The sequence below is a fragment of the Rattus rattus genome, chromosome 1 (genome assembly GCF_011064425.1).
Source record: "Rattus rattus isolate New Zealand chromosome 1, Rrattus_CSIRO_v1, whole genome shotgun sequence".
NCBI classification, from domain to species: domain Eukaryota; kingdom Metazoa; phylum Chordata; class Mammalia; order Rodentia; family Muridae; genus Rattus; species Rattus rattus.
Window position 1 is genome coordinate 23,303,193 of NC_046154.1, and position 22,022 is coordinate 23,325,214.

At 46.7% G+C, this 22,022-nt stretch overlaps 2 protein-coding genes across 7 annotated transcripts; both read right to left on the reverse strand.

Moving 5' to 3' along the window:
- Positions 1-2,017: 2,017 nt before the first annotated feature.
- On the reverse strand, positions 2,018-10,138 carry Syf2 (SYF2 pre-mRNA splicing factor). Its single transcript, XM_032896305.1, has 7 exons — positions 10,007-10,138; positions 9,740-9,844; positions 6,797-6,922; positions 6,007-6,124; positions 5,467-5,557; positions 4,327-4,425; positions 2,018-2,704 (listed from the first exon to the last, which is right to left on the reverse strand). Exons 1-7 carry the CDS (start codon positions 10,028-10,030, stop codon positions 2,539-2,541), a joined length of 729 nt encoding a protein of 242 aa, XP_032752196.1. The 5' UTR covers positions 10,031-10,138; the 3' UTR covers positions 2,018-2,538.
- Positions 10,139-14,808: 4,670 nt separating this feature from the next.
- Positions 14,809-18,570, reverse strand: Rsrp1 (arginine and serine rich protein 1). Of its 6 annotated transcripts, none has more exons than XR_004387031.1 (6): positions 18,398-18,556; positions 17,681-18,281; positions 16,896-17,032; positions 16,442-16,486; positions 15,434-15,517; positions 14,809-15,328 (listed from the first exon to the last, which is right to left on the reverse strand). XR_004387031.1 is itself a non-coding variant. In XM_032896321.1 (5 exons), exons 2-5 carry the CDS (start codon positions 18,234-18,236, stop codon positions 15,212-15,214), a joined length of 894 nt encoding a protein of 297 aa, XP_032752212.1. In that variant the 5' UTR covers positions 18,237-18,288; positions 18,398-18,570; the 3' UTR covers positions 14,809-15,211. The 6 variants fall into 6 exon arrangements, 2 of the variants coding, with proteins under 2 accessions (XP_032752212.1, XP_032752206.1); XR_004387030.1 differs by having other exon boundaries at positions 15,434-16,237; XR_004387029.1 differs by having other exon boundaries at positions 15,434-16,486.
- Between the last annotated feature and the right edge of the window lie 3,452 nt (positions 18,571-22,022).

Consider the following 22,022-nt stretch of genomic DNA (forward strand, 5'->3'; position numbering starts at 1 on the left):
GTGTAAACATTCAATACATTTTGGTTTTCACCACATTTCATTGGTTGAGCCTGGGTTGAAAGGGCTCAGGCTCTTAGCCTAGATTTAGCCAGGGCTGCTACCGGGACAGGAGGGGTAGGGGACACTTCTTTAGAGAAGCAGTGGCTATGGAGCTCCGAGGTGCTAAGATCACCTTTGCTCCCATATCCCCACCTTCGCTCCGATTGCTGTCTGTGAAACCTTCCTCCCCAAACAGGACATCCCAACAGGATGTTTCCTTCCTTCCCTGGGCGCTCAATACCTTCACATCCACCCTGCCACACAGCTTGTCCAGAAGAGCAATGTGCTAACACAAACTGCCGACAGAAATAAAAGGCTGGACCTGGCAGTTCATTCCTGGAATATCATCAGCATTGGAGAGGCAGAGGCAGGAGGATCACAAGACTTCAAAGTACCGCATTAGGGAGGGTGCTGAGGGAGGGAGTTCGGGAGATGGCTCAGTGGAGAAAACTCTTTGCCATTGAAGTGTGAGACCCAGACCTCAGCACCCCCAGAACCCATGCAAGGCCAGACACAGTAGTGCACATCCCTTCTGTCATCCGGGCATGCCTAAGATGAGGCAGAGCGCTCAGGCCAGCTAGCCTGGCGTCCACAGAAGGTGAGGACTGGCACCTCCACTCACACACTAAGTAAACCTGGGCATGGTGGTGCACACCTGTAATCCTAGCACTTGGAAGGGTCAGGGATTCAAGACCACCTTCCAGCTCACAGATCAGCAGCACCCCACTGCAGCTCTAAAGAGAAAGTGGGGGAGGAGCACTGTTAATTTTAACAAGAACAAATCATCAGCACCGTCTTGATCATTACAAGAACTCTGTGCAGATGGCAGAATCATGCCCCGCGGCCCCACCCCACACCTGGGATTGAAACAAAAGCACGTTCACATAATATAATTGGGGTTTTATTTAAAGAAGCCAAAATTCGGGCTGGAGAGATGGCTCAGTGGTTAAGAGCACTGACTGCTCTTCCAGAGGTCCTGAGTTCAATTCCCAGCAACCACGTGGTGGCTCACAACCATCTGTAATGGGGTCTGATGCCCTCTTCTGGTGTGTCTGAAGATAGCAGCAGTGTACTTATATATAATAAATAAATCTTCAAAAGAAAAAGTTTAATGTCATAGCAACTGTCCAGAGAGAAGGTTCCTCTCTGCTGTGCCCTTAACACTGAGCCATCTCTCCAGCCCCCAACTCTTTCTTTTTCAGAGACTGAGCTGACCCTCAGCTCTGAGAACATGGTCAAAAGAATGACTCATGGTGAACAATGCCTGGGACCTGTGAGGGAGGCCTGAAAAAAAGTAGACTTTTTTTTTTTCCTTTTTCTTTTTTTTCGGAGCTGGGGACTGAACCCAGGGCCTTGCGCTTGCTAGGTAAGCGCTCTACCACTGAGCTAAATCCCCAACCCGCAGAGGGACTTTTACCTCAGGTGCATTGTTCCCTGAATTGTTCTTGGATGCAACCTCATGACTTTGTGCCCCCTATGACGAATATTTAGATTCAATTTCTGTTTATTCTTGCTGAGCATCAGAACACAGAAGTAGAGCCCAGTCTGGCCTGTGCACCCTTGATCTAGATACATACGGCCTTCTGCCTGGCATTCATTCCTTCCCTGACATCATCTGTAATACGTGCCAGGCAACTGTTTTTAAATTGGTCTAAGAGAGGTCCTGGAAAAAGCTGTCCTAATATTTAGTATGTGCTCACTGGCATTTATGTATGTTTTTCTGATCCTGTTTTTCTGAACTGAAACAACTTCCCTTGGATTACTGCTTTGTGTGTAAAAGCACACTGAAACTGAAGTAAGGTTGTCTGCATTGGACTGTAGTCCACCCGGTTCTTTCAGGTCCTCAGATCCCCAGTGGAGCAGACAAGATCTGCAAAGGTAGGCACTCAGCCGTCCCCCCACCCCCACTGACGTGTGTAACAAATGCTCCCGCACTTGTGTAAGTACCCACAATGTTTAAATTACACACTGTTTCAGATTCTATTCCAAAGCACTTTATTGTTCTTTAAAAGGGACTGTGCAGGCTCACGGCCATGGCCTCTGACTCCAGCCTGGGCAGACAGTGCCAGAACTCCAGGAGCATCTGTCTTGACAGCCTCTGCTTCCTAGTCCTTTCCTGGACAGCCCCAAAGCCTGACTGTAGCTTCTACTTCCTAAGAACACTCAAAGCAGCAGCGACTGCACTGTGTACACAACCATCTACGCCCCAGTAATTCAAGGATATATGGTCATGCACATTTAAAATACATAGAAAAATAATAATTAGGATTTATACAAATTAGATTTTTACAAAACATCACTCACAAGAAATACATGGTCTATCCAAGCAGGAAAATGTGGACATGTGCATGTTGAAGAGAGGTGAGAAAAGACATTTATTTCAGAAGGCCCGCGGGGAGGCAAGGGTAAGTAAAGGAAATGGTCCCACATGGGAGTTTGAATTTGCCTGCGGCCACCTCCAATCCCTTCCCAGCTCCTGTACTGCTCCCGAGGGCAGGCTCACACAGCTGTTCCTCTCTCCAGGTTCTGCTTGATCTCAGCCGTGTACTTCCCGTAGAACCTCTCTGCTTTCTTGTTGAACTTGGCGTTCCTCTCATTAATGTAGTCGATGTCGGCATCGTCATTGTAAGGACGTCTACGGCTGTATTTGTCTCGCTTTTCAATTCTGGGGGAAGAAGAGAGTTATGAGGTTCAGAATCCCCTTCCCCAGACCTCTTTATTCTTAACCCCAAAGATCAACCTGCCTCTGCCCCCCGAACCCTAGAATTGAAGGCGTACAGCCACCTTCTGGTCTGAACTGCCTTCTTCTCTGATCTTAATAAAACATGGACCAAACATTCAGGAGAGAATCAGCATTCACAATAAACACTTTGGGGGAACATAAAAAGTAGAGGTAGTCTTTATCAGTTACAGATGAAGACTAATTAATTAGGTGAACCTCAGGGTAAGCCATGAGATCCAGCAAACACAGATTCTGCACCAGCACGTCTGAACATCTACATGGTGGCCCACACCAGAAATTGAGCAATTGGAAGGCAGAGGCTGGAGGATGGCCACCTGTTGGAGACTAGCCTAGGCTACATAATGAGAGCCATCTCAAAACAAAACAAAAAGAATGTTTCTAAAAATCAACGATGCACTCTACAAGTGGGGACAAGGACGCGTCTTTGAGGTGAAACACCCTGACGGTTCTATCTGTGGATAACACGCACTGTGCAGACAGTGGTACACACCACTGCATCGCCTGTACTGTTCTACACTGTGCAGCGTACAACACACTGTGGTACACAGCACTGCACCATCCTAAACACAAATGCATTCCCACTGTCAGAAATAAGTATGGCCAGGCACTTGGGAGGCAGAAGCAGGAGGATCTGAGTTTGAGGCCAGCCTGGTATACATCTCAAAAAACACAATTAATTAAAATAAAATAAATAAATATGGCCAGGTGGAAATACACACAATCTCAGCAGAACTGAAGTTCCAACCCCAGCTGGGCTACATGAAGCCGGTTTAAAACAGACATAAAACCCAATAACTACTACAGTTTGGATTGGTCTTGATATTGAAGACCTGGTCCCCGGCTGACAGGGTTACTACAAGGACTGGAACCTTTAACAAGTGGGGCTTAGTAAGAGGAAGCTGGTCCTAAGGTGTGCCCTTGAAAGGAGTATTAGGCCTCCACCTCTCCTCCCTGCCAATCCATCGGCTTCCTAGTCCTCATGGGGTGACTGGGCCTAGCATGCACTTCTGATGATCCATTGTGCTGGCTGCTACAGGCTCAAAGACGATGGACCGAGATCCCTAAATCATGAGTGAGTGAATGTAAGTTGTTTATCTTATGCCTTTTGCTACATAACAGTTTGACACCCCAGCCCTGATTCCATCCATATTCCCATTTCACTCCAAATGCTATGACTCAACCCGCATGTGCTGTCCAACTTCAAAACCATCAGACACGGGGTCAAAATCGAGCTGGTCGGGCTGGAGAAATGGCTCAGCGGTTAAGAGCACCCGACTGCTCTTCCAGAGGTCCTGAGTTCAATTCCCAGCAACCACATGGTGGCTCACAACCATCTGTAAAGAGATCGGATGCCCTCTTCTGGTGTGTCTGAAGACAGCTACAATGTACTTATATATAATAAATAAATAAATAAATCTTTTAAAATCGAGCTGGTATCACTGCTGTGCTCTTCAAGTGCTGTGTGAGCATTGGCCTCAGATCCCCATCCATCCATTCTCTCTCATGAAGTACGGAGCACCCCATGCTCTCTACTGAGTACTTACTGCTTTTCCAGATCTAAAACCATTCTGTCAATTTCCTCTGAGGAAGGCACATGCGTCCCATGGAGAAGACTGTTGGATGTCGGGAAAAAATCTTCTCCACTGAGAAGACAGCAAGAAAGAATTTCCAGTCAGACAGGAGTACTCCAGTCTAATTTCAAACTATACTATCACTGGCAATGAGAGACAACCTAGAAATATAGTTATTACACAGCAAAGGAGAAAGAAAAGAAAATGCAGGCTCACAGAGGATGGGTGAGCATGCCTCTGAGCCAGGCAGCTCTGGCTCACAAACTAACAGCTTCCTTCTTCAGATGCATGAACAGTGGCCATCATATACAGGACTTCTCAAGGCTCACAAGGAATGGAAGGGGAAGGGGAGGGGGTGAGAGATTCTACGGTTATGGATTTGATTCTCTGGATCAAAACAGAACCTGGCTGGGCATGGTGGTGCACACCTTTGATCCCAGTACTCAGGAGAATGAGGCAGGTGACCTGAGGAGAGCCAGGGCTACGAAGAGAAACAAACAAAAACAACAAGGCAGGAGCCTGCCCAGGTGCCATAGCGCTTTATACCACAGCTGGGAACAGCTGGGAGTGAAGGGCCCTGAGCCCCTTAAATTCAAATCTTTACCATCTGGTCCTTTACAGAGCTGACCCGCCCTAGCTCCAAAGCATTAGCTCCTACAAGAGCACCCAGCTTTGGGGACCTGGTGTTAGCACCCGAAAGTCTCCAAGAAAAGTCAGAGCCTAACCGGTGTTCAATGACAGAACAGGAAATAGTGTTACCAAGAGACAGCCATGATAAGACTCACTTCACCACTAAATTGAGCAAACACATATGATCCCAGCACTCAGGAGACTGAGGCAGGAGAATTGCTGTGAGTTTAAGAACAGCCCAAGTCACTGAGTAGGAATGTCTCAAATAAGTAAATAACTCCTTTTTTTTTTTTTTCTTCACTTTTTTTTTTGGAGCTGGGGACCAACCCAGGGCCTTGCCCCCTAGATCGGCTCTGCCTCTGCCCGAGCTAAATCCCAGCCCTGTAAATAACTCCTTTAACTTGTTTGTATTTGCACGTGTCTTTAGGAATGTGCTCACACCCACCTCCCCAGATCGGCTCTGCACTCTGCCCGAGGACTTACTGCTTTTCTCTCTGTCGCTCGTAGCTTTCCATGTCAGGTTTGATCTGCTTGGTCAGCCGGTGATACTGGCGCAATTGGGCAGCAGCATAATCTAAACAACAGGAAAGCCAGAGGCGATTGGCGTCCTTATCTGGGCATTACTTATAAGAGAAAACTCAAAACGACCACTGTCCCACCTGCACAGGGCACTATCCTAAGCACAGCCTCTGCCCAACAGGCTGACAAGAGGACGGGCTAATTCTGTCAGGAGTGGTGGCACATCCCTGTGAGCCCCCACTCAGGAGGCAGAGGCAGGAGGGTCCTGAGTCTGCAGACTGCATGGGCTACAGAGTAAGCCTAAGGAACAAAATGGCTGCAACAGCAAAGGCTAACTTTACACTAAGGACCAACGCAGCCAGCAGACTGACAGGAAGCCCCGGGTTCTCCTTGGCCTCCAAGAATATTCCATGAAGCTCAGTGGGCATGCGCTCTCTCTAAAGCAGAAGCCTTGGTCCAACAGGCCCACGCAGTAAAGCAGAGGTCAGCCCAGGCCAGCTGTACCTGAAAACCCCAAGTCAGGGTTCTTCTTCTTCTTCCTCCTCTCCCACCTCTCAGCGTCCTCCGCACTGATCTCCAGCAGTTTCACCTTCTCGTAGTCTTCCCCTCGAGCTGCACACTCCTGAAAAGACAGGCAGCGCTACCCACCGCACCACCCACCCTGCCACACAGCATGCATTCCCACTTTTTTGTTTTTTTGAGCTGACCTCAAACTCAAAGCAATCCTCCCACCTCAGCTTCCCAAGTGCTGGAACTGTAGGTGTGACACACCACGCTTACCGATCTGACCTATCTTAAATGAAAAAAGATGCTATCAAAATATCAAGTAAGGGGTTGGGGATTTAGCTCAGTGGTGGAAAAAAGCAAGCGCAAAGGCCCTGGGTTCGGTCCCCATCAAAAAAAAAAAATATATATATATATATATATATATCAAGTAAGGGGCCATCAAGGTGGCTCAAGGGACACAGGTGTTCGCTGCCAAGCACCCGAGCGCTCTATCAGGAAGCACATGGTGGAGGAGAACTGACCCTCTAGGTTGTCCTCTGACCTCCACGCTTGTGCCCACACACATACAAAATAAAAATGTAATAAAATCAACAGAACCGAGCAGGAGTCAGAACCTTTTTAAATGCTTTGCAGATGTTAACTCACAGAACCCCTAGTTCATTCAAGTAGCCATCATGGTGCTTGTCCTACAGGCAGGCAGAGAAAGGTGCCCTTAGGTAAGTGGCCCCTCCCCCTACTCAGCCACCAGAGCTCCTGTCTCAGTGAAGGGAGGCAGAGGCTTCCAAACCTTCTTCTTTTCTTCCTCCTGGAGCTCCCACTCCAGACGTGCTTTCTTGGCTTCCCAGTTAGCAGGCAGCTTAAGTCTTTTGTCTTCTTCCACAACTTCCTGGTGATTTAACTTACGAGCTTCATTCTAAAACCGTAAGAGAACAGGCCATCTGATAAAGCAAAAGGACCCAAACAGACCCTGTCTTACTTGCAGTGACTAAGGGACCCCACTTACCCTGCAGGCAGTAAAGCCCAGCAAGTGAGTTAAACTAAGCAGGGAACCGACTGAGGTTTAAAAGAGAATGAGATGCTGTGCTGCCGAGCTGGTGTTCAGAGCCCTAGGCTACATCACCCCTGCCCATTCGGTTGGGTGGTCCCTTGCATAAGAGGTTCAGAATAAAGGTTGTCAAAGCGCCCTCACTGCACCCCGCCATGGTACAGTAGCAATCACAGATTTTTATGAGTGTATTTTGTTTCTGTGTGGGTGCACACATGCCTCGTAGTTTGTGTGCAGGTCAGAGGTCAGCTCCCAGGCCACAGCTCTCTTCTTCCACCATGGGGTTCTGGGGACCAAACTTCTTCTCACAGGTCCTCAGGATTTAGCTCTTCCCTGGGTTCGGTCCCCAGCTCCACAAAACAAAACAAAAACAAAACTGTGCTGGAGATGGCTATCCACTCTGTTCTTCCAGAGGTCTGAGCAATCATCTCACCAGACATCTGAAAATATCTGGGGTCTCCTTCTATCATATATATGCAGAACACTGTGTATGTAATAAATAAATAGTTCTAAATTTTAAAAAAACAAAAACAAAAACCCAAAAGCCAAAAACCTCAGGTTAGATTTGGAGTGCTTTCATGCCTGTTAATCTCTAAACTGTTACACCAGGACAAGGGAAAGGAAGGGACATACACCCAGGAAGTAAGAGCTCTCATTCAGATAAACATTAATGCTGTAAAATTAGCATAATGTACTCTAGGCTAGCTTCAATCTCCATCTCCCTATGTAGTCAAGAAGTTTATAAACTTGCCAAGCCAGAAATGGCAACTGTAAGCCCGAGAGCACGTTAGGTTAAATAGAATGTAGGCAGGCCACAGACTGATGATGTCTGATCAGGAAGACGAGCTCCCAAAGCTCCAGGCACACGGTCTGCAAACATTCCCTCTATAAGCAACATCTAAGCACATGAATTATTACATTAACTTTTTCTAGAAAAAATACTTGTGGGATTGGAGTTTTTTGCTTAGCATGTGAAGACTGGCTTTGAATATTTTACTGTGTGTTGTGTATGTTCACATGTGCATGGACACACGTGTGCAGTGTACATGCATGTGAAAGCTAGACATGTTGGGTGTATTGCTCAATTGATCTCTTCCTTACATATTGAGGCAAGGATGGTCACTTGAACTAAGAACTCAGTGTTTTGCTAGTCTGGCTGATTGCTCAGCTTGCTCCAGAGATCCTGTCTCTGCATCCACAGTGCTAGGATTAAAGGCAGGCACCACGCCCACCCAGCATGTATGTGGGTTCTTGGTGTCTTTTGCAGCAAGTGCTTGACCCACTAAGCGTAGCTTTGATCCCCAGCAGATAGAACAGTGGTTCTCAACCTACAGGTTGTGACCCCCACAAGGGTCACACATCAGATATCCTACATACCAGATATTTACAACAGCAAAGCATGAAGAAGGTTGAGAACCACTGTTTACAATGTAAATTTTCAGAGATGTGCTGGTTCATTTGTTTGTTTTGTTTTATATTCTTGGAGGCTCAAAGGCCATTAAAAAAAAAAATTAGTTCTGGGGACTGGAGAGATGGCTCAGTGGTTAGGAGCACTAACTGCTCTTCCAGAGGTCCTGAATTCAAATCCCAGCAACATCTGGGATCACAACCATCTGTAATGAGATCTGATGCCTTCTTCTGGTGTGTCTGAAGATAGCTACAGTGTACTCATATATCATAAATAAATAAATCTTTTTTTTAAAAAAAGCTCTTTTGAGCTAGCGAAATGGTTCAATAGTTAAGGGTGACTGCCACATAGCCAGATGACTTCAATCCCCAGAACCCACATTACAGAAGGAGAAAACTGATTTACTCCTGTTGTCCTCTGCCATCTACATACACTCCATGACACCTGAGCACATATACATAGAAAAACAAATACATCTTATTTGTGTGTGCACGCGCATGCCTCAGCCTAGTGGGGAGCTCTGTGGATAACCCTGTGAAGTCAGTTGTCTCTTTCCACTTTAACCTGAGTTTCAGGGATCCCACTCAGGCTTGTACCAGGGCTCTAAACACTGAGTCATCTCGACAACCCAAGAAAAACTTTATTCAAGTTTTTCAAGACAAGTTCAAGACAAAAAGCAAGTGAAGAGGGCTGGGAATCTTGGCAGGAACTAGAAGGGAGACACTAAGAAAATATAGCCATGCCTTATGAATTAATTACATTCCAAGAAAAACAAGCAGGTTCAGCAAAAGGGTCAAATGGGCAAGTTGTCACATGGGGAAGGAAGGGAAAGGAAGCTGTCTTCACATAAAGAATGTCAATGTCCAGAGTGTCTGGGCAGCCATGCTTCGGATTTGAGTGGGTATCCAAACAAGAAACGGAAAGTAAGTTATTGAGTCTGAACTCAGGAAAGAGGGAAAGCGTGTGCTCACTCTTTTTAAGGTGAGAAAGGTCTTACTAAGAATAAGAAGTTCCTTCCTGTTTCTAACTAAATATTTACCTAGATGAAAAGGAAGAATCATGGAACAAGAGGGAACACCTAACCTGACATACACCCAGTCTTGTGGGTGGGACCGGGTAGAGCAAGCGGGTGTGGCTTTTGACCTCCGTCAAAGCGATCTCAACCTGAGTCCTGACCATCGGTGGAGATCTGGTCCTGGGAACGCCCCGTTCTGAGATCTGGGGCGCCTTCCTCCTCCAGCCCCGCGCCCGGCCTGGCCCGTGTCCCCGCCACTCACCCGCTTCAGATGCAGCTCACGGAACTTGCGCAGTCTCTGCTCTCGCTTCTGCGCCGCCAGCTCCTCCGCCGCCAAGGGCCTGGCTTCCGCGCCGTCCGCGGGTACCTGCGATCATACACGGCTTCAGGCTCGACGTCTGCCGACAGCCACGCCTCGGGCCTGGGCCCGACACCCCGGCCTCCCCGGTAGCCGCACCCGGATTCGCCCCATGTCCTCCCGCCCCGGCGTCTCCCAGACTAACACCTACGCGAAGCCGGTGGTACTCACCACAACTTCAGTCACAGCCGCCATTACAGCCTTCTCCACTTCCGTCAACAACACTGAACACTTCCGGCGGCCCCTGGCCCGCTGCCATTAGTCAGGCCCTCCCGCGTGGCGTCGGTTTCTTCCCGCCTGTCACGCTCCTTTAAGTGAGTGGGGCTACCGCGAGGTGTGGCCATGCGCAGGCGCAAATACCCCGGGAAGGGGGCGGGGCGACAAGGGTGAGGAAGTGCTCAGAACCTGTCACTTAGAATGGAATGGCTGATTGGCGACTGGGTATCCTGTCACCAGCTCTAAAGAAACCTTGTCTCTCTTGAGTTTCAACCGCATTAAGTCCCTTCCATAGAGTAGATAATTTTCTGATGTTACTAACTGCAAGAGAACAGGGCCGGCTCCATATTGTTCACTCTCATATTCCAGTACCACAGTAACTACTGACGTCACTAAGATAACTCAGGAATTGGACAGGGATATATGAAATGAAACGTGTTCCGTTCTAAGTCGACAACTAATTAGATGTAGAAATGAAAAAGCCATCCCACGATTGTAAAAATATCTGGGTACAAATCAGTTGTGGTGGCACGCTCTTAGCATCTCAGCTAGTAGAGGCAGGAGAATACCAACTATGAGGCTTGCCAAGGCTACACAGTGACTTCTAAATTAGCCAGTGCTATAAGAACGACCCTTTATTTCATGGGATATCTAAATTAAAAGCTTAAGCGCCGACAAGAAAAATGCAAATTACGGGCAACTCTTTTGAGTCCGCCTCCTCTGTAGGGAGCTACTTTTCAAGCTCAGTAAAACTTGGCTTGCCCTTCAAAAACAAGTTTTAAAAAATTAGGGGTTGGGGATTTAGCTCAGTGGTAGAGCGCTTGCCTAGCAAGCGCAAGGCCCTGGGTTCGGTCCCCAGCTCCGAAAAAAAAAAAAAAAAAAGGAAAAGAAAAGAAAAAAAATTAAAGCCCCACGAGCTACGATAGGAAAGTCTCAGCTCAGGATCCCCCAAGACCAAGTTCTTAGCATAAAGGAGATTTATTTGTCCTAAAAGGACAGAGGGCAGGGATGGGTGACAAAAGACAGGACAAGTAGGAGACAAGAAAGGGTACAGAGAGGAGAAAGGAGGCAAGGGAGAAGGGTAAGAGATTATTTGTCCTGGTGAGGGTAGGGGAGGGACTAAATGGTGATTTATAAAGGGGGAAGTCCCCTGTTAGGATGAAGTCTTTCATTTTAATTGGGCATGTTAATTAGGGTAGCCAAAGGAGGCTTTTGATTGCTGTACTAAGATTTTGATAACTGGACTGTGGTGGTCAGCCTCAGGAAGAGGAAGTGGCCATGTAGTAGACCTCGATGGCCAGTTTGAGAAATGTAATCTAATGTTTTTTTGCAAGACAGTGAGAATGGGGAGGACAAGGCCTGCCAGAGCCGTGTTCACCATACTAGAGCTGGCCAGAGTCCCTTCAAATGGGGCATGGTGGCTCTCACCTTTAAATCCTGCGAGTTACAGCTCAGTCGGTTCTACCCAGTGAGTTCTAGGCCAAGTGACACATTGAGACTATGTCTCAAAAATAAAAGCAGTTGGGCAATGGTGGCACATGCCTTTAATCCTCGCACTCGGAAGGCAAAGGCAAGATGATCTCTGAGGTCAAGGCCAGCCTGGTCTACAAAGTGAGTTCTAGGACACAGCTACACAGAAAACCCTGTCTCTGGAAAAAAGGGAATGAGTTACTTGGCTAGAAGTGGTGCGTGTGAGTTGAGTCTAAGTAGCACAGAAAATCCCCACAAATGACTGGGAAGGCTATACATGCCTCTAAGTGAGGAAGTCACAGCCTAATTTTTGTACGTATGGGTGTTTTGCCGGAATATGTATATGCCCCACCTGCATTGCAGCCTGGTGCCCCGAGAGGTCAGATGAGGGTGTTGGATCCCCTGAAACTAGTTATGGTGGTCCTGAGCCACCATGTAGGCTCTGGGAATGGAACCATCTTGCTTTCGAAACAGCCCATCAGCCAGTGCCCCAAAACTTATTTTACTCATGTGTCTGTGTCTTGTGCATTTCAATGCAGCGGCCAGGCCTTGAATCTCCTAGTACTAAAATCTCAGGCAGTTGGTAAACACGGTGTGTCAGGAGCCAGACTTGGAGCCTCTTACAAGAGCAGCCCATGCTTGGCCACTGAGCTATCTCCAACCCTATGACTATCTTATATCTGTATTGTAATCTCTATAGTTGTATTTTATATGTAAACTAGCATATACTGAATGTACCTTTATTGACAAGCCTGCCACCATCTTTAGTTGCCATGTCATTCAATCAACGTTCTTTTGGTATCTTTGTTTCTGAAGTCTCACTATATAGTCCTGTCTGTCCTGAACTGAAGATCATCCTGGCCTTGAGCTCAAAGATCCTCCTCCCTCTGCTGGGATTAAATATCTGTGCCCTCATTAGCCTCAGCTAATCATTTTCTGATCCTGCCTGCCTGCTACCTCCTGAATTCTGGGATAATAGACCTGTACCCCCACACATGCTCTATACCTTGTTGGATATTTACCAACTAGACTACATCTCCAATTCATTTGTTCCTTTAAAAAACAAAATCTCAGGGTTGGGGATTTAGCTCAGTGGTAGAGCACTTGCCTAGCAAGCACAAGGCCCTGAGTTCGGTCCTCAGCTCTGGAAAAAAAAAAAAAAAAATCTCATCTGGTACTGTAAACAAAGGGTCTGAAGGTACCTGGAAGAGAATGGGGGACAAGGGACACGAAGAAGGATGCCAAGACAAGAGTCTGATCAAGGCGACAACTTTATTTTTTCCCAAGGCTGAATTTATACCATAACATGGGTAACAGAGGGAGTGGGGAAGTAAGAAACATTTACGAAGGCCAAGGACACAATATTCATGTGGTCAGGGAGTAGGCTGATGTTGACAGGTTGTCAGTTTGTCATATCATATCATATTAGTCAGCAGGATGTTGGCTTTTCAGAAAGGTTACAGGTCATCACATTGGGTATGTTTATCATATGATTATTATTCTTGACCACCAGATTTGTATTAGTCTTCTGCAGCTGGCTGGGGATTTTCCATGAACCCAGTCATACTTAATGGAGGGCTTCAAGGGCATCGCTCCCAACATGGTACTGTGGTCCACTCATTTAATACCAGAACCTTAGGGGTTAGAGGCAAGCCTGGACATCCAAGGCTGTACAGGAAACCTCGTCTCATTAACCTAGATGAAACTCACTGGGTAGCAACAGGTTCTATTCACTGCTACCTAGAAGTGGGTAAAGAAAGAACTACTGTGGCCAGGAATACACATCTATATCACTAGATATTTAAACTTCCATTTTTTCAAGGATGATGTCCAATTGCATGCCAGTGATAAGAACATTCTTGCTAACCCATACTTTTTGAAAGGGTGGTCTTCTGACCCAGACATGGAGGCTCATACCTATACTAGCAGCACAAGGGCAGCAGAGGCAGGAGGATCTGAAAGCCAGGAATTCAAGGCCAGCCTGGTCCACAGGGAGTATATAGCCTCACTCAAAACAGTAAAATCCAAAAGTACTTTTTTTTTTTTTTTTTTTTTTTTGCCTTAAACTCGTTTGACCTGAACTGCCTTCAGAAGTGCTAAGATACAGTTACTGGTGCTGGGTTCACAGAAACTCAGGGCAGAGCATGCTAGACAAGTATACTACTGAGCTATATCCCCAGCCCACTTAGAAGACAGCTGCTGCTAGTCACACTATAAATTGTAGTAACAATGTAATGACTAGACACTGGCTGACTTGCTGGAAAAATCAAATAGAAAGCAGGGCTCTACCATCAATTTGACATTTGAAGATGGATACACAGTACTATCTCATCCTCATTTCCTGACAAAGTTCATCAAGTTTTTCTGCCCAGTAAGAAATATCGTTATTCACAGTAAACTCTGGACACAGCTCAGCTTAGAGGGTAAGGTCCTCTTGCCTGAAGAACTCACCTTATCTTAGTAGGTTGTAACTCTAAAAGGGAGCAGAGATGGAGACTGAGTTTCTCAGCCCATGGTCACGACCTAATTGTGCCTGTGATGGAAAGGGTTTCCAGCTCTTTTGGGTGAACCTCCCAGTGCCCTAGCACTGCAAATCCTGACAAGCTTGATTCTAACTTCTCCTTAATCTTTGGTTGATTTGTACCCTCTTTACAGTCTTAAGGAATTATTTACTGGCAAATTCCCAACAGGATAATGGAAGCTTTCAACATGCAGGCAAGTAGAAGCTATTAATTTGTGAAACATGAGAATCTTGATACTGGTAACTGGAGGGGTTTGTGTTTTAAGTCTCATTGTCCTAAAACCTGAAATGTAGACCAGGCTGGCCTTAAACCTTACAGATCTACTTGTTACTTGCCCCAAGTGCTGGAATTAACCATTCCTAACTAATGTAGTCTTTTTAAGGTCACTCTTTTTATTCCAAGGATTTACGTGTATGAAGTTTACCCACATGTTATGTCAGTACATCCTGTGGAACAAGATGATGTTGGATCCCCTAGAACTGGAATTACAGATGGTAAAGAGTTTTTTTTTTTTTTTTAATTTTATTTATGAGTACACTGTAGCTGTTTTCAGACACAACAGAAGAGGTCAGATCTCATTACAGATGGTTGTGAGCCACCATGTGGTTGCTGGGAATTGAACTCAGCACCTCTGGAAGAGCAGTCAGTGCTCTTAACCACTGAGCCATCTCTCCAGCCCCGTAAAGAGATTTCTAATGGGTGTCCCAAATACCAGCCCTGAGGGGATACACATCTTAAAAAGACACACCACACAAACTCAAAGTATGAATTCATAAATCCTGTATTGTCTGTTTTCAGAAAGGGTTTCTTCTTCAGATGTAGACAGACACATTCCATATCCATAAAATCAAGACAAATAAAAAGTTTATTAACAAATATACAAAATACAGCTTACAACTGTGTCTTTATAAAAATTCACCTTTGTATATAAGCGATACTATACAATACTTACAGGTATGTACAAGATCCCCACCTGTATGCAATTCTCTGGGTCATCTGTGTCCTCACATCTTCAAGAGAAACCTCACCCATGAACACGGCACCATTAAGCCTCTTTCTGTAATGGATTTCAATCACATTTACTGCTGAGATTACTCAGGCAGGTGAGCTAATGCTGGACACGAACCCCTCAGTAAAGTGCAGTTTTAGGCAACCCCTTAGTTTTCCTTTAGACAGGTATCCACAGTCCATAAGGACTTTTTTTCTTATCTATTTTTGGTGATCCTGATGACGTCTCTTCAACAGCAGCTTTCGTTGTTTTCTCTAGAGGCTTTGCTACAGAATTCTGTAAGACAGTTAAACTCAAGTCAACCTCACAGAGGTCATCAACGCATGCACGCACCATCATACCCCAACCCAATTTTCAAGAATAAGGTTCGGGCTCACTTACATTGGAGCTGAACGCTATGTTTCTCTGTGCAGCAGATTTCTCACTGGCATTTTTAGTTCCACCTTCAGTCTGCTTTTCTGAATGCTAAAGAGGAAGAGAATTTTGAACACAGCCTTAGTTTTTTGAATATTGTATAAAAAGCCAAAGTGTACACAAATGTAGCTGTAGATACACGTACCAAATTCCACCTATTGTCACAGTTAATGCGCTAATCAACAAATCTGTTTTCCACTTAGCAAGATTGCCTTAGGAGACACAGTTCCCCATGAATACCAGATTCCTGTTGTAGATACAACTCATTCTGAATAAGTACAATAAAAAAATGTTTGTCAAAGAACTGAGGCATTTGTAATTCATTCATCAAGGAGCCCCTCTTGGGCACTTGCCTGAGCAAACACTATACAACCCCTGAGATCTCAGCAACAGACAAACCATCTCCATTATACTGTTATCTTTAACCTTACATTTCTATAAAGCGGTTTTCTGAGACCACATCTCTTGTATCTATCCCCTAGCTGTCCAAGGACAGTCTCCCAACTGCTGGGGATCACAGGTATGGGGTACTAAACCCAGTTTTCAGTGCTGGGAACTAACCCCCAGTATTACTGCACCCTCGACAGGCTCTCTACAAACTGAGTTACATCCCAGCCCAAATTATTAATCTTAAGATCAAGGTTTCACATGAAAAATTAACTTATAAATACAATGCGAGGTGCCAGTGCACATCCTCTGTAGTTCTGGAGAATTGTAATAAACTTATCTGCAAGTGAAGCAGGCCTCTTCTTCTGTAATCTCTCAAAACATCTGGAATATATTGCATATATTATGTGAGGGATGTCTAATTCACCGATGCCCCACCATGACAGTGCTTCTAGGCTGAGCTGTCAAACTGCCTTACACACATAGTTCCTAGCCCAAAACTCTAGCATGCACATGGACTACCTTCAACAAAGACTAAGCTTTATTCTGTAAACGTAAATTCTGACACTTGAACCCATGATCAATTACCAACAGATTTTCTTCATCATTGTCTGGAGACCACATTCATGATTTCTATAAGACAGAAATAAAGCAGATAAACTATACTGTATGCTGAGCAGACTTTTGGGAACATAATGGTGTACATGAAAAGTACTGAGAGAACACTCCAGTCTCTAAAGACTAGACAGAGACAGAAAAAGTATTACCAGTAACATACTGTTTTTACAGTTGTGGAAAAAACAAACCAAGTATCAAAATGAAAGAAGTTCATCATCTCCCAGTTTCCTGGGAGAGACTCTCTGATACTTGTCAGATTAAGGTTTTGTTCATCGTCTCCCAGTTTCCTGGGAGAGACTCTGATACTTGTCAGATTAAGGTTTTGTTCTGGACAAATAATACAAAGACGCCCCAGGAGGGGGGTTGTCTATGGTACACTGCACAGGGTACTAGCAGCCGGCAGCAGCTTTCTGAATGGACTTACCTCCATCTTTGGCCCACTGCTGGAAACAGCTCCCTGGCTTGCTTCCTTGGCCCGGAGACTTGCTGGCAGGTCAAAGTTGGCTGTTCCTAGAGCTTTTGCTGCGTTGGCTTTTGCTATTTCTAGCAGCTCCATTCGATCTAAGGGCAGTAAAACATTCATTATCCTCTAAGTTTCCTTAAGGCCAAATTAACCAACTAAGTGGCTGCTCGTAAAAAGAACGTGCTTTGGGGTTGGGGATTTAGCTCAGTGGTAGAGCGCTTGCCTAGCAAGCGCAAGGCCCTGGTTCGGTCCCCAGCTCCGAAAAAAAAAAAAAAAAAGAAAAAAAAAAAAGAAAAAAAGAAAAAAAAGAAAGAAAAAAAAGAACGTGCTTTGACCTCAACCAGCTAGTAGGAAAGAGTAAGACTCTTCACTTTTGACCACCCCATAAAAGGACTTTAGTTCAGATTACTGCACCATCATATCCGGTATGGACTTTACTCACAAGGTGAAAGGACATATGAAAGTGAGAGATTACATTCTACCTAATCACAACCAACTAAAACTCTCGTTTCCCTTCAAGAGATCTAAAGATTTCGGGCACCAAGATTAACACACGCCTACATGTTAAGACACCCTGGGCTTAGTCTTATGAAATCCAAGCTAAACTGCTCAACCACCTGACTCCCGGGCTGACTCACACGAGGCTGAGGAAGTTAACTGTGAGGAGGGACAGAGGAGGTGGCTCAATAAGCGTCCATAGTTCGATCCCCAGATTGAACAAACATCAACCAGACACCAAGACCCACCTTTCTCACTCAGGCGAAAAGGGGTTCTGCTCCTGCTGCGCGACCTGGTCCTGGATCTTTCCCGCCACCTGGGGCGATCCTCCGGGTACACGGTTCGGCCGAAGCCATAGTAGCGCCGCCCTCGAGTGATCGCGTAGTAGGACCTCCGGTGATGGGACCTCCCGCGGGAGCGCGATCTGCTCCGGGACCGGTAGGGCGACGGCGACTGGTAGTACCTCCGCGGCCGCTCGTAACGGCTGTCTCGGTAGTAGCGGTGGCCGCGGGACCGCGATCGGCTGCGTGAGTACGACCGCGAGTATCGCCGGTACTTGCGCTGGTGGCGCCTGCGGGACCGGGATCGGGACTGTCTGCTCCTCCGCGGCCGGCTATGGCTCCGCGAGGACGAGCGGCTGGAGCTGCGGGAGTGGGGTCTGGAGCTGCGGGACGAAGAGCGGCTGCGGGAGCGCGAAGACAGGCGGCTGGAGCGGCCCGAGCCCGAGGTGGACGGCGAGGCTTTCTCCTGAGGAGAGCCGGGCCACATGTCGTTCACGTACTTGGACACGGCGGCCGAAGACATGACTTCCTTCTCAGATCGGGGTTCCGTCCGCGAACGCAAAGACGTCTAGGGACTACAGCAAAAAGAAAGGTCAGTCGCAGAGGCGGATGTGCGCAGTGCCCGGTGCGCATGCGCGAAAAAAACAAGCGCAAGCCCAGGCCCGACCGCGCGGCCTCACTCACCTTAAACTGATGAAGCGCTCGCAAGGGCGAGAGAGGCCTAGCGAGCACCTTTCTCAGTGACCAGGACCCTAAGCGGGCGAGGTTCCCGTTCCAACCGACAAAAGAGCAGAGGAACCTTCCCTGACGAAGTCCGGATGCGAACTGAAGTCCGCAGCGACGTCACTCTCGAAAATACTAGAAGCTGGCGCGGAGCATGCGCACATGCATCAGCGCGAAGGGGCGGGTCTTCCTCTCGTCCAATCGCCACGCGATGTTGACTACTTCTTCTAAATACGCATGCGCATCGAGGCCATCACTCCACCAACAGCCACACCTCCCCCTTCCTCTTCCCTCCCTCCTCCCCTTCCCCGCCGCCACTTTATACATCCGGGTATTTTGAGCATTTGTTTACTTCAGGGTTTTTTTTATTTGTTTGTGGGGTCTTTGGCTGGTTTTGGATTTTGTTTTTTTGGGGGTTCTTTTTGAGACAGGAACTAGCTGTGTACGGCTGACAAGCCTCGGGCTTGCGGCAATCCCCATCTCTGCCTCTCAGATACGGGTATTCCGGTGCTACGCCACCACACCCAACTTTGTTTTTCTTTGTTGATTTTTTGGTTTGGTTTGGTTTGGCTTCCTTCACTTTCCTGTTTTCGATTTTGAAATTCGGGGAAAGGCGAGGTTGCAAACAATTTAGCGGTCTCAACAGCTGGATCAAGGACAGGGAGGACCAGTCTACCGCGGTGCTGTCGTCGCCAGGTCGTGTGTGTTGTTCCCTCCCCTCCCCCAGCCGCAGCCTGACTTCCCTTGGCTCCCCTGGGAAGGGTACCCCTGGACCCCGAAGATACAGTTCAATTTAGAAAGGCTGCTTTAACGTCCTTGTTTGAGCTAATAAAGGTAATTGGGGTCGAGACAGGAATTCCAAGGACCACGGTTGACCTTTGAGGAGTAACAATGACCATTGGACAGATGTGTATGTATGTATGAATGATTCGTGCAGGAGGCCACCAGTGTCAGATCACTTGCAAATAGAGTCACAGGCCGTTGTAGGCCGCCAAGTTTGGGGGTGCTGGGAACCCGCGTTCTCGGTAATGCCGCAAGTGCTCTTACTAGTAAGCCATTTCCCCAGTGGGATAGGTCTGTTCTAAGAAAAGTGTGATTAGCACAGGACGTTTAAACTTATTGCCAGATCAAATTCCAAACACTCTTTGGTGTAAAGCATATCAGACCTTGAAAACTGTGGGTAAGTGAACACTATTGAACGAAATGCCTGTTTCAATATGGGGAGTTGATGTTCTCTAGAAATAAGGCAGGGTTTACAGAAGCTCTGGAATTTGGAGGGAGATGAAAGAAATAAGACTCCTCCCCTTGTTCGTGTCTCTTTCCCACTTCCCCCAATATACATGGAAACTGAAGAAAAAAAACCTTACAGGAGCCACCAAGATCCCTCAGCAGTAAAAAAAAAAAAAAAAAATGTTTGTAGTACACAACTGGCAGCTTGAGCTCCGTGTCTCCCACCATGGAAGGAGAGAACTGATGGCCAAAAGTTGCCCTCTGACCTCCAGAAACCCTCAGACACATTCCATACATACACCAATAGTAAAAACTCTCAAACTCCAGGAGCCAGAGAAACCCATCAGCAGCAAAGAACACTGATCCCCAGTACCCACAGCACAGAAGCTCACACCCATCTGAAACCTGCAGTCCCAGAATGAGCCCTACTTAGCAACACATACACACGATGCAGACATGGGTGTAGGCAAAATGTAGCGAGACCCCAGATCTTAGCCCAACTGACTCCATAATGGAAGTGCCACTCAGGCCATAAAATTCAGCATGGAGACAGGGGTTCTACCTGCAAAAACACAACAAAGTCCACAAGGTCTGGGAAAGTTTGTAAATGTACCGACTGCTTTTTGGCTTCTGTAGTTCTGCTTCTGGCTAACTGTTCTTGTTAACTGAAGTATAGTGTGTGTGTGTGTGTGTGTGTGTGTGTGTGTGTGTGTGTGTGTGTGTGTGTGTGTCTAAAAGATGACCCTGAGAAAGGCTCAGGGCTACCCTGGGATCCCAAACACCCAGTATAGTTAATTGACAGCTAATAAAGATTTTCCTTTGACTTAAATTGTCTTCTCTGGTGGATACTCCATAACACAAAACACTCGTACCCGTAAATTAAACCCTTTACAGAGACTGTGGGTAGCAGTGGTGAGAGAGCAGCGTAAACCCCATGTGTCTCCATTTAAGGACCCCATGTCTCCATTTAAGGACAAGGCCCGGTATCAAAAAAGGCCATAAGGCACAAACTCCAGGAATAGACCTTAAGACCCAGAAACTAAGTCATAAAACACAGGCTCTAAGAACAGACCATAAAATCCAGAACAGATCATAAAACCCATCCCAAAGAACAGCCTGGGGATAATCACAAGAATGGGGAAATGTCTTATCTCAGGATGGGCCATCTGTGCTGGACAGCCCTATCTCATCTCATCCTATGGGTAAACATTCATGACACAGGAATGTAGATCACTGACTGCCTATGACACACACACACACACCAGCGCCAGCACCCATCAATGAAATTTTAGATTACCTAATCCTAGAGAGTGTCCTGGGATCCCTATATGAAGGTCTTCATGCCTTTGGGGGTCACCATTTTAGAGAAGGGCTGACCCCCACATGTTGGTTGTTTCTGCAGAATAAATGCTCTCTGTTTTTGCACAGAGTCTGGGGTCTTCCCTCAGCAATTTTCAGACCCTAACAGTGGGAGTATAATCCCAGTAGCTGAGTTCTTAAGCAATGTCTTTTACCTGTAATCCCAGCTGAGGCAGAAGCAGGAGGATTCTCTGGATGCTCCTTAGTAGGCTCCCAGCAGGGACTTTTGCTGACTGTTCTCAGGAAGCAGTGTGGGAAGACAGAAACCCAAGTTTCACCATTTACAAATGGGGAAGCAGCACTGTAGGGACAATTAGTGAGCCTGCTCACGATGCAGTCCTAGGCTTCTGTGTATGAGTGGAAGAGGCTGTGGGATCTTTGCAGACAATTCGTGATATCTGGCAAGTTGTATTCCTGAAAAAAAAAATGGTGGTGAGAACTCCTGAGGATGGTGGTATACACCCATAGTCCCAGAGTATAGGAGGTGGAAATAGAAGAATCAGAAGTTCAAGGACATAGCTCAAAGGCAGCCTGGGTGCCGTTAGACTACGTCTCAAACAAAGGAATTATTAGAAGAATTCTGGATGTCAACAGACTCTTGAAACAGTGGGAAACAGGACATAGAGAAGGCTTTGTGTTTCTGACATAATTGACTGGAGTTAAAGCTGCAGATGGTCCCATCCCCGGGGCGTCAGGAGGAGCCAGAGATGATGCGGACTGACTAGATCTATTGGGTGACCTCCACACAGGATACTTGACTTTACCATAGGAAAGAGCTTTTCTCAGAGGAGTCCATTGGAAGGGGAGGTGGAGCTTAAGAAAGGGAATTTAACATATTTACATAGGAGAGATGCTAGGTGCTCTGGAAAAGGATGCGACAGACCTAAGAGGAGCACCACACTGCCTTTACCAAGGACAAAATGGAGGTGGAGGGTCGGAGGTAATGCTAACCAGAGATGGCGCAGCAAGTTAAGAGCACTTGCTGCGGTTGGGAGAC

Bases quoted from the DNA above. Each gene is read 5' to 3' on its own strand.
- Syf2 (XM_032896305.1), bottom strand. From the start codon at position 10,030: ATGGCGGCTGTGACTGAAGTTGTG. The intron at 6,125-6,796 runs GTTTGGAAGCCT...CTGTCTTTTCAG, and splicing joins AGGAGGAAGAAAAGAAGAAG to GAGTGTGCAGCTCGAGGGGA. The intron at 4,426-5,466 runs GTAAGTCCTCGG...CTGTCTTCTCAG, and splicing joins GAGCGACAGAGAGAAAAGCA to TGGAGAAGATTTTTTCCCGA.
- Rsrp1 (XM_032896321.1), bottom strand. From the start codon at position 18,236: ATGTCTTCGGCCGCCGTGTCCAAGTACGTGAACGACATGTGGCCCGGC. The intron at 15,518-16,895 runs GTAAGTCCATTC...CTTCCTCTTTAG, and splicing joins GCAGTGGGCCAAAGATGGAG to CATTCAGAAAAGCAGACTGA. The intron at 15,329-15,433 runs GTAAGTGAGCCC...ACTGTCTTACAG, and splicing joins ACATAGCGTTCAGCTCCAAT to AATTCTGTAGCAAAGCCTCT.